Source organism: Peromyscus eremicus, chromosome X (genome assembly GCF_949786415.1).
Source record: "Peromyscus eremicus chromosome X, PerEre_H2_v1, whole genome shotgun sequence".
In the NCBI taxonomy this organism is placed as follows: Eukaryota; Metazoa; Chordata; class Mammalia; order Rodentia; family Cricetidae; genus Peromyscus; species Peromyscus eremicus.
Window position 1 is genome coordinate 113,599,846 of NC_081439.1, and position 21,451 is coordinate 113,621,296.

General features: G+C 39.0%; 2 protein-coding genes across 2 annotated transcripts in view; one reads left to right on the forward strand and one right to left on the reverse strand.

Annotated features, from left to right (window-relative positions):
- Hprt1 (hypoxanthine phosphoribosyltransferase 1) overlaps positions 1 to 21,451 on the forward strand; it is a 39,244-nt gene that overhangs the window by 9,276 nt on the left and 8,517 nt on the right. Inside the window, exons 2-5 of the mRNA XM_059250259.1 lie at positions 1,761 to 1,867; positions 5,020 to 5,203; positions 12,088 to 12,153; positions 17,893 to 17,910. Coding sequence (XP_059106242.1) covers positions 1,761 to 1,867; positions 5,020 to 5,203; positions 12,088 to 12,153; positions 17,893 to 17,910 — 375 coding nt within the window. The remainder of the gene's footprint in view (positions 1 to 1,760; positions 1,868 to 5,019; positions 5,204 to 12,087; positions 12,154 to 17,892; positions 17,911 to 21,451) is intronic.
- LOC131899626 (heterogeneous nuclear ribonucleoprotein A3-like) lies at positions 19,527 to 20,657 on the reverse strand. The gene has a single exon (XM_059251128.1). It carries the CDS (start codon positions 20,655 to 20,657, stop codon positions 19,527 to 19,529), a length of 1,131 nt encoding a protein of 376 aa, XP_059107111.1.

Here is a 21,451-nt window from a genome sequence, read left to right on the forward strand (position 1 = left end):
GGTTCAGAAGTTGAAGGTCAGCTGCATAGTGAGTTTGAGGTTAGCCCTGGGATCCATGAGACCCCCATCTCACTGTAACACTCACTGTGATTTTGGAGTTTGAGGATACTTTTAAAGACAAGGTCTTGCCTTGTAGACCCTAGCTGGCTTGGAACTCACCTAGTAACCCATACTGGCCTCAAACTCCGAAACTTCTACCTCAGCTTCCCAAGTACTGGGTTAATAAATGTGTCTGGCAGATTTACCCTGCTTTTATAATTCTGTTGTGCTTTTTTTCTGTGTATAGGTACATGCATATTTAGAAAACTGTCATAATAATATTTTGCCACCAAAGGTACCATATCATTAACATTAAATGTTTTGTATGCTGAGTTCTGGGCATACTAATATAACCAATATGATACAATTCAAAACAATTTTGGAGTATCTACTGTAAAATGACCTTATTAGTGGATTGTAACCATCACATACTTGCGGGAGTTTGGGTTTTTAAAGGATCTGTTGGTTTCTTGGTGACATCCCTGTTGCACGAATCCTAAATTGTCTTATAATAAAAACCCGGGGCCAGATATCAGGGTGAAAGCTGAAAGATCAGAGAAACAGAGCAAGCCACCTCTTAACTCACCAGCTCCTTAGCCTGCAAGAGCCTGAAAAGACCTGAGTTCCTGTCTCCTCCCACCTTAATATTCATTTCTCTGCCCAGCCATATCACTTCCTGTCTCAATCTTCCCAGTGCTTGGATTAAAGGTGTGTGATGCCAAGTGCTGGAGTTGTGTAGCTCAATGTGACCTTGAACTCACAGAGATCCAGACAGATCTCTGCCTCTGCCTCCCTAGTGCTCAGATTAAAGGGGTGTGCCACCACTGCCTGACCTCTATGGCTAACCCTGTGACTAACTCTGTCTCTGATCTTCAGGAAAGCTTTTATTTCTTAGATTACAAACAGTATATCCACACACACACACACACACACACACACACACACACACACACACACACACACACACACACCAAGATAAGCACTCTTGGGATTTGGATGGTTAACACCAGTTTTCATTTTCTGTATGAGATTTTGTTTAACTTACTAGAATATACTGTGTTAAATTTAAAAATATTTTAGGGTATTGGGGAGATGGCTCAGTCTATAAAGTGCCTGCCATGTCATCTTCAGGACCTGAGTTTGGAATCCCAGCACCTGGATAAAAAGCAGCACATTCCTGTAATCCCAGCACCAGGGAGGCAGAGACAGGGGAATCCCGGGGACTTCCAGACCAGCAAGACTAGCCAATTTGGTTAAACAAGTTCAGTGAGAGACCCGGTCTCAAAACAAATGAATGTTTTAGACCCAGTTTCAATCTCTGGACTCCACACATATATTCACATGTGCCTGCATATAAATATGCACCCCACATGCAATGTTCAAATATATTCCAAAATGTATAGGGTAGAAACTGCATATACTAATCTTTCATGTTTAAAATATTTTTGCCATATTTGTCATACCTCTGCAAATTTTTATCTTTCTATTTGTGATCTGAAGGAAATTCTGTGTCATGTTTTGCTTCTCATTCTTGACCCTATTCAGCAATAAGACACGGTTTTCTTAGAGAAGTATGATTTATTACAAAAGTATAAAATTAACTCCCCTTTATACCCTCTCATACCTAAATTCTTCTGTGAACTAAGGCTTATTTTCTAAATTTAATTAAATGTGGGTATCTTGTAATGCTCTGATTTGAAACAGCTATCTTTCTTTTTCAGATTAGTGATGACGAACCAGGCTATGACCTAGATTTATTTTGTATTCCTAATCATTATGTCGAGGATTTGGAAAAGGTGTTTATTCCTCATGGACTGATTATGGACAGGTTAGTAAGATCTCAATTGAAGTTTTCTGGGTTTTTTTTAGGTCTGTGTGTATGTATGATATGTGTGTATGTGATGTATATGTATAGCATATGTATTTATATGAAAGCCAGAGAAGGACATTGGGTGTCCTATTCTGTTGCTCTCTGTCTTATTCTCTTGAGTCAGTGTCTCTCACTGAACCTGGGGCATGCCGATTTGGTTAGGCTGCCTGGCTAGCAAGACCCAGAGATCTGTCTGTCTCTGTCCCCAGTGCTGACGCTAAAAGCAGATATAGCCACACCTGGTTTTTATATGGATCCTGATGCTTGCACAAGTGTTCTTACCCACCGAGCCACCCCTCCAGCCTAAACTGAAGAGTTTTTTTCTTGTATTAATTCTAACTTAGCAACTGTTGAGTAGTTGATATTTGAATATAATCTAGGCCAACTTATTAATGAACAAAGATTTTCTATTTTAAAAAATATTTGTTATTTTATTTGCATGTATGAGTGCCTTCATGCATATATGTGTAGCATATGCATTCAGGAGGCCAGAAAAGTGTAATGAATCCCCTGGAACTGGAGTTACAGACCATTGTGAGTCACTGTGTAGGTGCTGGGAATTGAACTTAGGTCCTTTGCAAAAACATCAAGTGCGCTTATCTACTGAACTATCTCTCCAGCCCCAATATTTTTTATTTTTAATGTTCTTTTTACAAAAAGAAAAACATCAGGAAATCTTACTAATTAATTTCCCAGTTTGAGATATAAATAGGGACTCCATACTGAGTACAATAAACATTGAAGAGAGGTTGGAAGAGCCTCTAGTCTGTCTGTAAATGGGATTATAATTTTGTTCTGTAAGCTTGCTACACATTTCTTACCTAGACCCTACCTGTACATGTACACTGTATCACTGTATGTGAAGTGTATACACACACACACACACACACACACACACGAGTTACATATTCTCATATAGTACTAAATTTTTTTTGGACTTTTTAATAGTAGTACATCTATAGTTCTCACATGTTTTTATCTTTTTTTTTTTGAGACAGGGTTTCTCTGTATAGCTTTGGAGCCTGTCCTGGATCTCACTTTGTAGACCAGGCTGGACTTGAACTCACAAAGATTTGCCTGGCTTTGCCTCCTGGGTGCTGGGATTAAAGGCATGTGCCACCACCGCCTGACTTGCGTGTGTGTGTGTGTGTGTGTGTGTGTGTGTGTGTGTGTGTGTGTTTATCTTTTAAAAATTATTTTATAATTGTGTATGTGTGTGTGTACTATTTTTTCTTTGAGATAGGGACTCACTGTTTAACTCAGTATGGCTTGGAACTTTCTGTGTATCCCAGACTGGCCTCAACTCAGCAGTCCTCCCTGGCAGCCTCCCATGTGTGGAGATTACAGGTATGTGCCACCATTTCCAGCCCTACATGTTATATTGTTTTTGAAATATAGTCTCAAATAGCTGTGTAGCTGAGGGTAATCCTACTGCTTCATCTCCTGATATAGCATCATGCCCAGTTTGCACAGTTCTGAGGATAGAACCTAGGACCTCCTGTGCATACTAGGCATGGACTCTACCAGCTAAGCTACATTCCTGGCTCCCCCACATTTATTTTAAAGGTGATATGTAGACAGAATTTTTCCTGTCCCACAGCTGCTCTGTCCCAAGTAAACACAGAGGCTTATATTAATTACAATCTGTATGGCCTATGGCTCAGGCTTCTTCTAACTAGCTCTTTCATCTTGAATGAACCCATTTCTTTTTTTTTAAAGATTGATTTATTTATTATGTATACAACATTCTGCCTGCATGCATGCCCACATGCCAGAAGAGGGCACCAGATCTCATTATAGATGGCTGTGAGCCACCATGTGGTTGCTGGGAATTGAACTCAGGACCTCTGGAAGAGCAGCCAGTGCTCTTAACCTCTGAGCCATCTCTTTAGCCCCCAAAATTAACCCATTTCTATTAATCTATATGTTGCCACGTGGCCAAGGCATTACTGGTCTGCTGGCATCTTGTTGCTCCTTGGACAGCAGGCTGGCATCTCTCCTGATTCCACCCTTCTTCATCTGTCCTCAGTTTGATTGTACCACCTAACTTTATTCTGCCTTGCCACTGGCCAAACAGCTTTATTTATCAACCAATGAGAGCAACACATATTCACAGTATACAGAAAGACATCCCATAGCAGTGATATGCTATTGTATTCATGGATGTACCATAACTGATTTAACTCTGTACTGTTGGTGGACACTTTAAGATCTTCATTATTTTGCATTTAGCAGAGTATATTAGAGGAATATCTCATAAACACATTTTGGCACTTAACTCAGCTTTAGGCAAGTAGAAATTCTGGGTCAAGGAAAAGATGTTTATTGAATGTTTTCATACTGCCAAATTAACCTCTAAAAAGTTACATCATTTTATACTTCCAGTGGTGAGTTCATTTTTCCTCACAATCTCTTCTAATACTTTATATTAGAGGAGTACAATTTAACTGAAATTCGCCATCTAGTAAGCTTTGAAAATTATATCTTGTTTTTATTTGTATTTTTTAATTTTATGATAGATGTTAAAGTGTACCTGTTTTTTTTTTCTTTTCTTTGAGACAGGATCTTATTGTGTAGCCCTAAGTGTCCTAGTACTTACTCTGCAGTTTAGGATGTCCTTCAACTCATAGCAATCCTCCTGCCTTATCCTCCAGAGTGCTGGAATTATAGGCATGTACATCATGCCTACCATGTACCTGGTTTTTAAAAGTATCAAGTTTTGGGGTTGGGGATTTGGCTCAGCGGTAGAGCGCAAGGCCCTGGGTTCAGTCCTCAGCTCCGGAGTGGGGGAAAAAGTATCAAGTTTTAATTTTGGTTGAGCTGTGTGTGTGTTGGTGTATATCTATAGTCTTAGCACAGGGAGATAGAGACAAGGACTATGAGTTACAATCCATCCTGGGCTACATAAAGGGATCCTGTGTCACCTTCTTCTCTCCCCAAAAAAATCTTACCTTTGGCATGTGGAAAAAAAAAAAAAAACCTCATTATTAAGCAAGGATTCCCTTTATGGGTAAAAAGGATGTGTCTTATGGAGGTTTAATGCTTAAGAGGTGTTTATTATAAAATATACATATTTGGAATCTTTTTCAATTCCTGATTTTATTTTTCAGGACTGAAAGACTTGCTCGAGATGTCATGAAAGAGATGGGAGGCCATCACATTGTGGCTCTCTGTGTGCTGAAGGGGGGGTATAAATTCTTTGCTGACCTGCTGGATTACATTAAAGCACTGAATAGAAATAGTGATAGATCCATTCCTATGACTGTAGATTTTATCAGACTGAAGAGCTACTGTGTAAGTATAATTAATTTATAATTTTAAAAAATATATGGCAATTATAGTTTTGTCTGTTTTCTTTGAAGTTCTGCAAGCTATGCTATATAATCATCTCACTTATAGTAGAATTACTATTATTTATTTGACTATCTATCTATCTATCTATCTACTTATTTATTTTTCTAAGCTGGGGATGGAACCTAGGGTCTGATTAAGTATGCTACAACTGAGCCTCATCCCAGTTGTTTTTTTAGAATTTTAGTTTGAGACCCTTTCTCACTAACTTGCTCAGACTATCTTCGAACTCATGACATAGGCTGGTCTAGAAATTTCAGTTATCTTGCTTCAGCTTCTCAAGTAGCTGGGATTACAGGCAGGTGCTACCACTTCTGGCTATGATTGTTGTTGTTATTATTATTAATTCATTGGTACTTTATATCACAACACAGAATTCTAACCAGTGTATTTCATGACCAACATTGAAGTGAATATCGGCTGTTATATAGTCACCCAAGAGGGATATGTGCTTATTTTGCACGGTTTTTCTGTTGTCTTATTTTGACCTGGATTTTGATTTGTTTTATGATATTGTTCAGGCTAGTCTCAAACTATGTAGCTCAAACAGTCCTTCTGTCTTAGCCTCCCAAGTTCTGGGAGTATAAGTGCGCATCGCCACACCTGGCTGTGTTTTGATATTTTTTTGTTTTTGTTTTTGTTTTTTCCAGACAGGGTTTCTCTGTGTAGTTTTGGTACATGTCCTGGATCTCGCTCTGTAGACCAGGCTAGCCTAGAACTCAGAGATCCGCCTGGTTCTGCTCCCCCACCACCCCCACAGTGCTGGGATTAAAGGCGTGCGCTACCACTGCCCGGCTTCAAAAAACTCTTAAGAATTACTATTGAGTAGAGCTGGAGAGATGGCTCAACAGTCACAAGCACTTGTGGAGAGGCCTGGGGTTTAGTTACTAGCACCAGAAAGATGTCTCACAGCTGTGTAGCTCCAGTTGTAGAGGATCTGATGTCCTAGCCTCAGATAAAAAGAAATAAGTAAGTCTTAAGAGAATTATGGGACTGGTGAGATGGCTCAGTAGTCAAAAGCATTGGCTGCTCTTCCAGAGGACCCGGGTTCAATTCCTAGCACTTAGGTGGTGGTTCACAGTGGTCTGTAACTCCAGTCCCAGGGATCTGATGCCCTCTTCTGGCCTCTGAGGGCACCAGGAATTCACTTGTTGCACAAGCAGACATGGTGTTGAAATACACACATACATATTTAAAAACAAAGAATTGTTGTTGAGACTTGGTGTTTTCCTGACTCTATGTGCTGGTGGCAAATGGTTTCTCTGGAGCTAAATTGCTTTGAGTGGAATCCTAAGTTATCTGAAGCAAAGTCTGATTATTAAGGTTAACAATTATTTCTCAGAAAACAGAAACCACTTTTTAACTGGGGCCACTTTACCTTTGTTAGAGTCTGGAGTGATTTAGAATATTGACACTGTGATGAAACAAAATAAATGTGACCTTTACATGTAAATTCCATCACTCACAATTTTGATTGCATAGTTTATTTTTCCTCTTTTTCTCTTTTTTTGAGACTCTATGTAGCTCTTGCTGTCCTGTCACTATGTAGATCAGGCTAGCCTTGAACTGAGAGATCCAACTGCCTCTACCTCCTGAGTCCTGGGATTAAAGATGTGCACTACCACTGTCTGGCTAAAATAGGTATTTCTTTTTAAAATAAAACTGCAGAAAATTATAGAGAAACTAAGTCATCCCATATTCTACTTTTTAAAAAGGCTTATTTTTATTTTATGTTTATGAGTGTTTTGCTTGCATGTATGTATGTGCACTATGTGAGTGCCTCATGTCTGCAGAGGCCAGCAGAAGACATCAGATCCCCTGGAACTAGAGTTTCAGTGTTTGTGAGTCACCGTGGGTACTGGGAACTAAATCTGGGTCCTCTGCAAGAACAGTACATAACACTTAACTGTTGAACCATCTCTCCAGTTCCTGTCATCACTTTTTATTTTTTTGAGACAGGGTTTCTCTGTTTAACAGCCCTGCCTGTCCTGGAACTCACTGTAGACCAGGCTGGACTCGAACTCACAGAGATCAGTCTGCCTTTGCCTCCCGAGTGCTGGGATTAAAGGCCTGCGCCACCAATGCCTGGCTCTGTCATCACTTTTTATTTTGAGTATTTTAAAGTGTTTTCTGTCTGTATACATGTACACACGTGCTACTATAATTTACATAATCAGTGTTATCCCAGATGTTATTTAAGTACCTAGGTGGGAAAGAGCCTGGGGGTTCCAAATATCTACTTCATTAAATGAAAGAGTCCACTAGTTAAAAACACTATATTTTTTGTGCTTCTAAGAAAGAAAATACCTTCAGTTATAGTTGTATGGTACCATGAATTACGTTTTCAGAGGTAGTAAAGTATGAATGTGCATCTTAAAACAGTGTTATATATTTGGTAACATTTTCTGTTCCAGTGCTCTGTAACCTGCAGGAAAATGAAACATTTGATAAGTACACAAATGTGTTTCTTCTAGTTTGAGTTTTACTTCAATTTTATAAAATTCTACTAAAATAGTTGAAGAAAAGATACCAAGATTTTGGAAGAAATGGTTGTTAGTAAACAAGTAATGTTTTAAGTTTTATTTTTTTTTAAATTTTTTTCTTTTTATATTTTAATCTTTTTCTATGTGTGTATGAGTATTTGCCTGCATGCCAGTATGTGGTGTGTGCAGTGTTCACTGAGTCTAGAAGAGGGTTTGAGCGCTCCTGGAACTGGAGTTATAGATGGTTATGAGCTACCGTGTGGACGTGGGGAATCAAACCTGAGTCCTCTGCAAGAGCAGCGTGTGTTCTTAACCACTGAGCCATCTCTCCAGCCCCTAAGTTTTTTTTTTTTGGTTTTGTGTTTTTTTTTTTTTTTTTTTTTGGTTTTTCGAGACAGGGTTTCTTTGGAGCCTGTCCTGGAACTCACTCTGTAGACCAGGCTGGCCTCAAAATCACAGAGATCCACCTGCCTCTACCTCCCGAGTGCTGGGATTACAGGCGTGCGCCACCAGCGCCCGGCCTAAGTTTTGTTTTTAAATTTGTAATTATTTTGAGTGTTGGATGAATCCAAGATCTCAAATATGCCAAGCAAATATGCTCTGAAGCTGGAGCCCTTGTTGCTACTTAAGAGATTTTCAAAAACCTTAGGGGTGGAAAATTAGGAATAAAACTTCTTTCCTGTCATCTGCATTAAGAGGTAGACAAAGTAGAAACAAACGTTAAGACTGGGTTTTTAGACCCCTGAGATTCTCTGGGAATTAAAACACATATTTTTATGTGTTTGAGTGTTTTGCCTACATACGTGTCTGTGCACCACACATGTGCCTGAAGTCTACAGAGGCTAGAAGAGAGTGTCTGACTCCCTAGAATTGGAGTTTACAGACAGTTGAGAGCTGCCATGTGGTGCTGGGAATGGAACCTGGGTCTCCTGGAAGCCAGTGCTCTTAGCCACCTCTTCAGCCCCCTCTGGGGATTTTTAGTTACTGAAAGTGACACCTAAATGAAGGATACCATGGGCACTTCTGCTTAGTGAAGTAATGAAAGGGGAGAGAAGAGATAGAGCGAGTTTGCTCTAGTAGTTAAAGATGGGGCATCTGTAGAGGCACTGAGTTAAGGTATAGTGAGTTCCAGACAGAGAGGGAGGGTGCTATAGTTTTCTGGCCACTCAGGTTAGGGAATTGATTCATGGATAGCATTTGTAGACAGTGTAGGCACTCACATATAACAGCTATTAAATGAACCTTTTTTATTAGCCCCATTTAAAAGGAGGCTGTTTTCCTTGAAAAAAAGTTTTAAGGACACATAAGCTGAAACATTGAGGTCAATGGGACTGTGAAAATTGGAACAGTCTTGGGTGTCATTGTTTTTTTGTTTTTTGTTTTTTGTTTTGTTTTTTTCAAGACAGGGTTTCTCTGTGTAGTTTTGGTGCCCGTCCTGGATCTCACTCTGTAGACCAGGCTAGCCTTGAACTCACAGAGATCCGCCTGGCTCTGCCTCCCGAGTGCTGGGATTAAAAGGCGTGTGCCACCACCACCCAGCTGGAACAGTCTTAGAGTGCCAGTGTTCTGTGTACTTTGGAGTTCTGTTGCCTCGGACCCTATAGCCATAGCCTTTGGATCACAACTCCATTCTTAGGTACTTATTCCTTTTGGCCTTTCCTTGAAAAAGGAATTAATTGGTGTTGGACTGTAATACCACCTTTCTACAGAAGATGTCAGTATTTACCAAGGTTTGTGATTACTTTGTAGACCTCTTAGCGTAATTCCCTCTAAACTAGTTTCAGATTTCATACAGTTCTTTTTCTTTTAGTCATTAATCAGTTCTGTGTGTTTGAAATTCTGGGTTTTAGGCTAGACTAATACGAAAAATAATACGCAAAATTACATTAAAAAGCCAAACATTTAGTTTACAGCATGTACTAGTAGTATGGTTTTATTTATTTTGTTCCCCTCTCTCCCACTTCCCCTTGCACATGCTAAGCAAACATTCTACCAACTGAGCTATCATTTATTTTGTTTTTTGAGTCATGGTTTCTCTGTGTAATCTTGGCTTTCCTGGAACTCGCTCTGTAGACCAAGTTGAGCTCAAACTCACAGAGATCCACCTACCTCTGCCTCCCCAGTGCTGAGATTAAGGTGTGTGTCACCACCACCTGGCTATCTTTTTTTTAATGATATTTTGAGATAAGGTCTGTTAGGTAGCCCAGAGAGATCTCATACTCTCAATCCTGCCTCAGCCTCCATAGAGGTGTGATTACAGGTATGTATTACCAATACCTGCCCCAACATACTTTTAAATACAGAACAAAAAATACCTGCCTCAACATACTTTTAAATACACAATAAAAATACTTTTATAGGTAGCATATTGGTCTACTACTTGTTGTTATTAATTAGTATAGATCTATATAAGTATATATTAGATTTTGTGATTTTTTTTAATAGTTCCACAGTATTATTGTTGTATACATTAACTTCATTAATTTAGTTAACTCCCTGTTAAAAGACATTTTGATTCTTTTTGATGAATAACGGATACAGTGAGCATCCTTTAATGTTCTTTTGCATGTTTGTGAGTGTTTTTTGTGACATTGATTCTTGGAAATGGGATTATTAGATCAAAATGGTGTGCATGTTTACAATTTTAATAGGCATTACTATATTCTTTTCAAAAAAGGTTATATTGGTTTTTGTATTCTAACCAACAACTTGAGTATTTGTTTCCTCTCAATGTATTACCAGGCTTAAGTTCTCTAAATGTGGGTGGGTGAACACTAGAGTCATATTTTTCCAGTAGTTCCTTTTTTTGGTTTGAGACAGGGTTTCTCTGTGTAACAACAGCTCTGGCTGTCCTAGAACTTGCTCTGTAGACCAGGCTTGCCTCCTGTCCTTGAACTCATAGAGATCCACCTGCTTCTGCCCCACCGAGTGTAGGGATTAAAGGTGTGCTCCACCACTGCTGGGCTCTAATAGTTCTTTTTAAAAAAGGATGTATTTATCTCATTTTATGTGTATGTGTGAATGCCAGTATGTATGTATGTGCACCATGTACATGCCTGATGCTTTTAATGCAAGAAGTGGGGATCAGATCACCTGAAGCTGGAGTTACAGGCAATCATGAGCTGCCATGTGGGTGCTGGGAACTGAACCCAGGTCCAATGCAAGATCAGCAGGAGTTCTTAACTGATGAGCTCTCTCTTCAGTCCCATCTGATGGGTTCTTATTTTGAAGTGTAATATGCATTAGAAATACTGGTTGTAGATCTTTTCAGTTGGGGTTCATGACTAGTTTTTTGCCCTTTCTAAGAATACAAGGAAAAAATATCTTCCTCCATTTTCTTCCAATCCACTTATAGTTTTATTTTTTACATTTAGATTTTAATCCATCTGGAATTTATTTTTGTGCATGGTGTGAGGTAGGGACCATGCTTTATTTTTTCTCAAATGGATAAGTAATTGACCAAACACCATTTGTTGAATAATTCATCTTTTAATTACTGACTCAAAATACCATCTTTGTCCTGTACTAAATTGTCATATGTTTTTGGGTCTGTTTCTGGATTTTACTTGATTCCTTTAACTTCTGTCAATCACTGTGCTGATTGACATAAGGTAATTGCCGTAGCTTTATGATACTTGTTAATGTCCCAATAGAGCAAGTCCAGACTCTTTTATTCATCTGTTTTCAATTCAGTTTTTCGTCTTGATTCCAGCACATCCAAATTATAGTTATTCCCACCAGCTATACTGAGTGTTAAGTACTCTCCTTTGAAACCCCTATAAGGGTTTCCGTTAATTTCTATGAGAGCCGAAAGTGAGAACCTAAGATGTATGTTCTAGCAGACTAGTAATTAGACCTGGTTTCTCAGCTCTGAAGATGACTTGGATATGGGCTGGACTTTTAGGGGGCATATCCTCGGGGTTGGATGTGATACAGACCAGCTCCTTCAACTTGTATGACTCACAGGAATGTTACAGGGCCAGAAGCAGACACCTGCCATGCTAATAAATTGTCCTTTATGGTTGAGAACTGCCTGATTGATGATGAATAGCTATAATATGCCCACTCAGAAATGGATGTACTCTATTTTTAGGACTCTTCAGAACATCAAAAACCAGTAATGGCCAATTAGGATTTTTAATTTTTACTAATCTTTATGTGAAATTTACCTAGTCATTAATTTCTAGAAACCTAATTCTTATAATTCATATAATTTAGAATACCATAATGCTGTGGCCATTAGATAGCTAATGTCTTAAATGTTGTGGCTTACATCTGATAATTTGAGAAGTTTGTGTGTACACAAAAATATGCATATAAATGATGTAGTTTTTTTTTAACTAGAATGATCAGTCAACAGGGGACATAAAGGTAATTGGTGGAGATGATCTCTCAACTTTAACTGGAAAGGTATGTATCTTGAAGGAGAAGGAAAGAATCTTTTTTATACCAAGAATCAGTTAGTAACTGTGCTTTCAATCACTCACTCAGAGTACTTTATTAGTATGAATAAGCAAGTGTTGTTTACCTCTTGGAAAGTACCTTATATAGTTTATATTATCTCCTGGACTGTATAGCCAAATGAATCTAACGTAACAGCAGAATCTAACATTAACCCTAAAATTCCATATTGCTAATTACTGATTTCTGTAATACCTTTTTGAAAATCTAATTTGGGGTCTTTCAGAAAATACAAATGGAGAGAAAGGCAGTCTTAAAAACGATTCACGCCGGGCAGTGGTGGTGCACGCCTTTAATCCCAGCACTCGGGAGGCAGAGCCAGGCGGATCTCTGTGAGTTCGAGGCCAGCCTGGGCTACCAAGTGAGTTCCAGGACAGGCTCCAAAGCTACACAGAGAAACCCTGTCTCGAAAAAACAAAAAAAAAAAAACCATAAAAACAAAAACAAAAAACGATTCACATGTAGTTTCATTTTAAGATTTCTCTGTGTGTGTGTCTGTGTGTCTCTGTGTGTGCCTATGTCAGTATGGAAGCCTGTGTGTGCACACAGAAGCCAGAAGAAGGTGTTAGATTCGTCAGAGCTGTAATTACAGGCATTTGTAGGATACCCTGCTTGTTATATGGGTGCTGGGATCTTAGCTCCAGTCATTATGATTGTGCATCAAGCACTCTTAACATTCTTAACCACTGAGCTATTCTTCTAGCCCCACTTACATCTTTAAAAGAATAGAAAATCAGTATTGTATGGTGGCTAAAAATGTGAGTTGTGGAATCTGATAGCATTGATCAAAAACTTGGGCTCGATATTTCCTAACTCTGTGACATTGGGGAAGATATTTTAACCCTGTGTGCCTCAGAGGTAGTTAGAGCTAAAATGGTAGTGGTAGCTACCTCAGAGTTAATAGGATTAAGTGATACAATTGTAGAGCTATTATAGCAGTTTCTTGTAAATAAATACTGCAAATAAATTCAAATATACTACTATGAGAAATCTGTAGAATTTTTTGCTTTATTCTGTTACTTTTTTTTCCAAGACAGGGTTTCTCTGTGTAGTTTTGCTGCCTGTCCTGGATCTCGCTCTGTTAGACCAGGCTGGCCTCGAACTCACAGAGATCCGCCTGGCTCTGCCTCCCGAGTGCTGGGATTAAAGGCATGTGCCACCACAGCCCGGCTATTCTGTTACTTTTTAACATTGGTTTATTTTCGTGTGTGTGTGTGTGTGTGTGTGTGTGTGTGTGTGTGTGTGTGTGAGAGAGAGAGAGAGAGAGAGAGAGAGAGAGAGAGAGAGAGAGAGAGAGAGAGAGAGAGTGTGTGAGTGAGTAAGTGAGTTGAGGGGGAGGTACATGAGTGTGTGGAGGTCAGAGGACAACTTATAGGAGTCAGTTCTCTCTTTCCAGCCTGTAGGTTCAGGGAATTATGTTTACATTATCGAACTTGATACCAAGTGCCTTTACCCCCTGAGCCATTTCACCAGCACTTGTTTTGTTTTTTGAGACAAGAGTTTCACTTTGTAGCCCCACACCATCCTGGTATCTCATTTGTAAGCCAGGATGGCCTTGAACTCATGGTGGTCTTCCTGCTTCAACCTCCCCAGTGCTGAGATTGCATGCGTGAGCCGCTATACTGGACTGAACATGTTTTCTTTCTTTTTTCTTTTTTTTAAAGGAATCTTTTTTAAAAAAAAAAATTTTTAAGTTTTATGTACATTGGTGTTTTGCCAGTTCCCCTGGAACTGGAATTACAGACAGTTGTGAGCTGCCATATGGGTGCTGGGAATTGAACCTGGGTCCTCTGGAAGAGGAGTCAGTGCTCTTAACCACTGAGCCATCTCTCCAGCCCCTGAACATGTTTTCTAAGCTGCTAGTTTTTGTTTACTTTCAGACATTGTGCTACATATAAATGTATTACTCTGGTAAATTTCATAGTAATCTGGCGAGGGAAGTTATATTCCCATTCTACAGATCAAAAGATTAAGCAATATAGTTATCGTTTGAAAACTACATGGGATTATGAGACAAAAACTGTCTCACAATCTCAAATTTACACAACCAGGAAGTAGAAGAGCTTGAATGCAGACACCAAAGCTCGCTCTTTCTCTAGCTTTTAGATTTTAGTGCTCACTGTTTACTTCACTGAAAATCTGTAGGGCACTTTAGCATAAAACACTTGTGAAATTCTATAGTCCTGTATGGGGTCATGGCAAACTAATGTTGCCATCAGCAGTGTTTGGAACCTTCAGAGAAGTTGTAATCTGTTGGTTCTTTCTCTCCTGTCCATTTGGTGTACAACTGCCAGACCTCCTTCCCTTTCATCGTGCTTTGTCCATAGTTAGAAGCCATTGGAAACCTGCACTTCTATAATCAGTTTTCAGTGCTGGAAGGGGCCTAGCCTTCAAGGCCTTCTGTGATTTAGTTTGACCTTGTCTTTTCACCTAATGGCTCTGTCCCACTACACAGCTCTGTGATCTTAAACAGAGCTCTGCTTCTAAAATAACTTTTTATGATAGTCACAGTAGACTATGTTTATGAAAAAAAATCAAGGAATAAAAATTAAGCAGAGTTAAATCTTGGTGATGAGATTATGGGTTTATTTGAAACATTTTTATTTTTTCTTTTGTGGAAATTTACCTTATGTGTGTCCAAGTATAGACAGATACAAATATTTTCCCATTACTACTTGAGAATATAGGCTTTGGATCCCAAGCTACCTTTATTCAAATCGTTCCTCTTGTATTTGTCTTTTTGATTCCTGAGCCTCATTGTTCTCATTATTGAGTAGACATGTAGGAACTTGACATAACAGAAACTCTCAGTGGTAGCAGTTCTCAGCCTCTGTATTGGAGCAATAGTCTAATACTGTTCTGTATTCCTTGGACAAATTTTAATCTTTCTGGACTTTGTTGATTTGAATAAGCTGTCTTATGCTAAAATCTACAGTTAGGGTCCAGCAAGATGTCTTGATGCAGGAAGACACTTGCCACTTAGCCTGATGACCCAACCTCCCTAATGAAACAAAATAAATGTAAAGAATTAACATATATACTTATGACTGAACCAAGGTTATTTAGTGTTAGACACAAGATTAGAATTCAGTCTCTGTCCCAGAAGCCCATGCTGTTTACCAGTCTATAATTCTATAATACTGCAGCAGCTATTACTGCTGCTATGAGCCACGTATTGACGGGACTGTTATCTTTCAAATGTTCAAGGTAAGGGACAGAAAAGGTTGAGAAAACTGCATAGTGGATAGGGAAACAGTTACTGACTCATGAGCTAACTATATATTCAATTTTGCTAAAAATATACATAGTAGTATCTTATGTTTATTATTTCATGTAATACTCATAGTTGCCCTGTAAGGAAGATGTTGAAGGATGTTGAAATTTAGTCATATAACTATTAGGTGACAGAACCACAATTTGAATAAATAAATGTCTTAGTCCAGTGTCGGTGTTTCTTACACTATGCTAGGATTTATTTGAATGGCTATTGCTTTTTTTAATCCGTATATTAATGTATTTTCAGTTTACTTAGAATTTCTGTAGACCTCATAATAAAATCACAGTTATGTTATTCATTTGTTCTGTACTCTGTGCCTTTAGATTGCCCCAAATTTTTATATCTGTTTTATTTTCTATGCATATCCTAAGTTTTACTTTAAAATGACCTTTTTCTTGTCTATAGAATGAGCTGCAGCTGTGAGTTGCTTTCCAGAAGTTCTGAGCTAACCTTGCATGATTCTATTCTTAGACCCATGCAAGACTGTGAGATACTGCCTTCTATGATAAATTGCTTTGAGATATGGACATATTAGAAGTTTTTCTTGGTTACAATTTACTTTTAATGCATAAGCTGCGATTCTCCAAACTTTGATTTCCATGCCCAGTCACTAAACAGTTTTTCAAGGATTTACCCACAGCATATGTATTTGTAAATTATGTATGAATTTTGGTAGTAATTTATGTTGTAAAGTGATTAAAATTGTAGGATAAACAAAATGAAGTATGTTTTTAGTTACTTTTCTATTGCTTTGAAGACACACCATAACCAAGGCAATTTATAAAAGAAAGCATTTAATTGGGAGCTTGGTTACAGTTTCTGAAGGTGAGTCTATGATCATCCTGGAACCAGGTGGCAGGCTGGCAGCATGACACTGGAGCAGTAGCTGAGAGCTTATATTTTATCTGCAAATTGGATGCAGAGAGTTGTAGAGACTGGGGCTGGTGTGGACTTTTGAAACCTCAGGGCCCACTCCCAGTGACACACCTCTTCCAACAAGGTCACACTGACCAATTCTTCCCAAAGCAATTCCACCAACTAGGGACCAAACATTCAAATGTGAGAGTTTATGGGGGGCATTCTCATTCAAACCACCACAAGGTGAAAAAGTTGAATTTTCGTGAAACTTAGTGGATGCTATATACTCTACCTTGTAACCACTAGCTTAGAATAATATAGAAGACATTACAATTCTGATGTTAATTGTTGTTTGGCAGAGTGCGTTGAGAATTATAGATAAATAGTATAGAATAAATCTTCTGTGCAGTGTTTATTATGGACATGGGAAATGCTGCCTTGTTCCTCTAACTAGCATAAACATAGAAAGTGGAGGGAGTGAGGACCCAGGCATGGTAAATCACAACTGTAATCTTAACATTCAGTAGATTGAGACAGGAATGTTGCTGCCAGTTTGAGGTCAGCTTTGGCTACATGATGAGTTCTGGGCCAGTCTGGGCTACAAAGTAAAAGAAAGAAGAATGGGTTGGCATGGGTTTAGGGGTTTATGGTAAGAAGAAATATTGGTATTTGTCCTTAGTGTAGGCCCCCAGATATGTGCACAACCATACTAGTTTTTGATTGATGGGAAAATAAAATTTTAATTGCATTCTCTCTTATGTTAAATACATGATTTTTGGAGGCATTTGTACAGGTTATATAGTTCTTAGAATTTTAAAGTCAAGATACATAAAAGGCCAGCTGGTTCAGGTTTCTCAGTTTACATATAGGACACTGAGATTCAAAGAAATTTCACAAGTTGTCTAAGATCTTGCATTAAGGGTTAAAAGCTTTTTATAAAAAATGAACATATGGGGCATGCTGTGGGATGTTCTGTATGGCAAATGTGTTGCTGATTTGTCAATAAATAAAACACTGATTGGCCATTGGCTAGGCAGGAAGTGTAGGCGGGACAAGGAGGAGAATAAAGCTGGGAAGTGGAAGGCTGAGTCAGAGAGACACTGCCAGCCTCCATGATGAGAAACAGCATGTGAAGATGCTGGTAAGCCATGAGCCACGTGGCAAGGTATAGATTTATAGAAATGGATTAATTTAAGCTGTAAGAACAGTTAGCAAGAAGCCTGCCACGGCCATACAGTTTGTAACCAATATAAGTCTCTGTGTTTACTTGGTCGGGTCTGAGTGGCTGTGGGACTGGCAGGTGAGAGAGATTTGTCCTGACTGTGGGCCAGGTAGGAAAACTCTAGCTACAGGGGCATATATTCTTTATGAAAGATTTAATATTAAGGACTTCTGAGTTCTAATAGAACACTTGTTTCAAGCCAGATTCAGTATAGTCAAATACTTATAAGCAAGAGTTTGGGTAATTTCTTAGAGTTTGTTATATGATTTCACTGATAATTGGAAAATATCTTACTTCATGTAATAATTTTCATTTCTCTTTTTTCTTCTAGAATGTCTTGATTGTTGAAGTAAGTTCTGCATGTACTTTTAATATACTATTTAAAGTTTTCTAACTTAGCGTGTATTATAATAAAGGTAAACCAGAGAGAGAAATCTGTTTTAATGAGGGGCTTGTATTTCCTAAAGATTAAGAGAAGCCATGTACAGTAGGGCATGCCTGGAATCCCAGATACTCAGGAGGCTCTTGAATTCCATTTATGTTAGCCTGGGTTACATAATGGGTTTGAAACCAGAGAGTCCTTGTTTTTAAAACAAAACAAAATAACAACAGCAACAACAGCAAAACACAAAAAAGGATAAGTGATGTATTTTGCTGCTCATGAAAAAATTTACACACTTTCTCTTTTGGTTTTGATTTTTTTCCTTTAAAACCAGCTATAATTATAGAGAGATATGTATGTTATTTAATGTCCTAAATTTTATTTTATGGAACATCTTAAGATTCTTATTTCATCTTAAATGAGTATCAAATATTCTTATAAAAGAAGAAAAATATTTATAGTTCATGTGTTATTTTCTCTTTGCTATTATGTCCTCGAGTACTTTGTATGTAATACCAGTAAAATTTATCCAATGCTCACTTTGCCAGCTACTACTGTAAGTGATGTAGAAACAAGCACAGGAAGGGTAAACAGATTCCCAAGGTTACCAGGCTGTGAGTGGAGTAAAGACTCAAACCATCTCTGTCTGTAGCCCATTGCTTTTCAATGTGATCCCTAAAAACGGAAATCATCAGCCAAGAACCTACTGACTCAGAATCTTTATGATGAAAACTAGCAAGCTTTTTTTGAGCAAACCTTGAGCTGATTGATGCATGCTAAGCTCTAAGAACCATTGCTTTACTCAGAAGTCACTTTCTCATTAAAGTTTTCTTTGGCTATTCTACATAAAATCTTACATTTCCATGTCAACTTCCTATCCCTTTCAATATTTTTCACTTATCACTGTCTAATGGCCTACATACATGCCTCTTTAGTTTTTTGTGGTCTCCCTATTTCATGTCTGCCTTACTGAACTCTGTACACCTGTTTGTGATCATCCTCCTACCTTGATGCTATTCCTCAATTCTTCAGTAAACATTTTTTTGTTTGTTTGTTTGTTTTTGAGACAGGGTTTCTCTGTGTAGCTTTGCGCCTTTCCTGGAACTCGCTTTGGAGACCAGGCTAGCCTCGAACTCACAGAGATCCGCCTGCCTCTGCCTCCCGAGTGCTGGGATTAAAGGCGTGCGCCACCACTGCCCGGCTAGTAAACATTTTAATAGGTTTTTCAGTGTGGCTTCAGAATACATACCAACCTCCTCCATTTTCTTCTTTTTTTTTTTTTTTGAAAAGTTAAAAATTCCTTTCTTTTTATTCCTGGTACCACTACCACAATTTACAGGGCAATATACCTGATGCAATAAAAAGAAAAAGACAAAGCTACACAGATGAAAGACCTCAGGAATGTACATCTAATTGACACTACAGTGCATGAATCAATGGCTGCACTTTTTGCAAACTGTGGCTATGACAGTCCTGAACAAGAAGGGTTTCCTGTTTAAGCTGCAGTAACTTTTCTGACAATGGATCATCGTTCCTTCCGTGGCAGATTTTACAGTTCCTCTAACGCATATAGGAAGACTGTCTCAAAGGAACCTGCAGCTTCCCTGACAACTCCTCCCTCTCTGTCCTGCTAGGAACTGTAGCCCTTTTCTTCTTCTTTTTAAAAACCTTCTGCTACCATATCCACCACTTCCACCACCAGATCCATAGCCACCACCATAGGGACTGCCTGAGCTTCTTCCACCAAAACTGCCCCCTTTCATGGGCCCATAATTTGATTGCTGTTGTCCACTATAATTTCCAAAGTCATTATAATTCCCACCACCACCATAGTTACCTCCACCAAAATTTCCTCCTTCATTGTAACCATCATATCCTCTACCACCACCACCATATCCACCACCTTGGTTTCCATATCCTGGTCCACCACCACCATGGCCTCCTCTACTAGTATAACCAGGACCACCACCAGAGCTGCCACCATCACCTCCAAATCCATTACATCCACCATCACTACCTCCATAACTACCTCTGCTGCCACCACCTCCACCATAGCCTCCTCTTCCACCAAAGTTTCCTCCACGACCAAAATTACCTCCACCACCTCCAAAGTTTCCTCCACGACCCATAAAGTTGCCAGATCCACCTCCACGACCTCTCTGTGATCCAGCAGACTGCATCTCTTGTTTAGAAAGGGCCTTTTTCACTTCACAGTTATGCCCATTAATAGTGTGGTATTTCTGAACAACAATTTTATCAACTGTGTTATGATCATCAAAAGTTACAAAAGCAAATCCTCTCTTTTTTCCACTCTGCCTGTCTTCCATAACTTCTATGGTTTCGATTTTGCCATACTTTTCAAAGTAGTCTCTGAGATTATATTCTTCTGTATCTTCTTTAACACCACCAACAAAAATTTTCTTCACGGTTAAATGGGCACCAGGCTTTACAGAATCCTCTCTAGAAACAGCTCTCTTTGGCTCCACCACACGCCGAGCACACATTGCAGCATCCACCTCTTCAACACAAGAGTAGGTCACAAAACCAGAGCCCCTGGAACATTTTGTTTGGGGATCTCTCATTACCACACAGTCTGTAAGTGTGCCCCATTTCTCAAAATGTTCTCTTAAGCTATCATCTGTGGTTTCAAAGCTTATGCCACCAATAAACAGCTTCCTCAACTGTTCTGGTTCCTTTGGATCATGGCCCTCCATTTTGAGACCGGACTCACCTCTTCCAACTCGAGTTCAATATGGGACCGAGAGGTCCTTCTCCATTTTCATCTTCTCTATCTGTACTTTGCACATTTCCAGAACATCATTTTTCTATCATCATTTTTCTGCTCCTAGTTGCTTATTCATTTTTGTAATCTCTTTGTTTCCTTTCTGCTTTTTGTAATATTTTTTGTGCATGTGTTTTGTATGTCTGAGTGTATATGAGTATATGTGCAAGTATGCATGCCTGTGCACAAGTACAGAGGCCAGAAGATGTGTCTCTCCAAACCCGGAGCTCACATTTTCTTATATAGGCTGGAAGCCAGCAAACCCCAGCAATCCTCTTGCCTCTTGCCTTCTTAGACCTGGGTTGCAGGTGGGAGCAAGATGCCTGGTTTTTATGTGAGTACTGAGATCCAAACTCCAGTCCTCGTGGTTACATAGCTAATATACTTAACCACTGAGCCACCTCTCCAGCCCTTATTTTGTTTTTTAACAAAGGAAATTTTACTTCTTTGTTTTTACATGTGGTGCTAGGGATCAAACCCAGAGCATGCTAAACAAATGTTCTACCACTAGGCCTCACCCTCAGTTCTTTGTTTTGCTTTTTGTTTGTTTGTTTGTTTGTTTGTTTGGAGAATGAGGTAGCTAAATAGTCCAGGCTAGACTCTTAACTCCATCCACCTGCCTGCACCTCCCAACTCAAGTGCTGAGATTACAGGCATCTATCATCTACCTCCCTTCCTCCCTCCGTCTCTTTCCCTTAGTCCATCTTCCCTCCTTCCCTCCCTCCC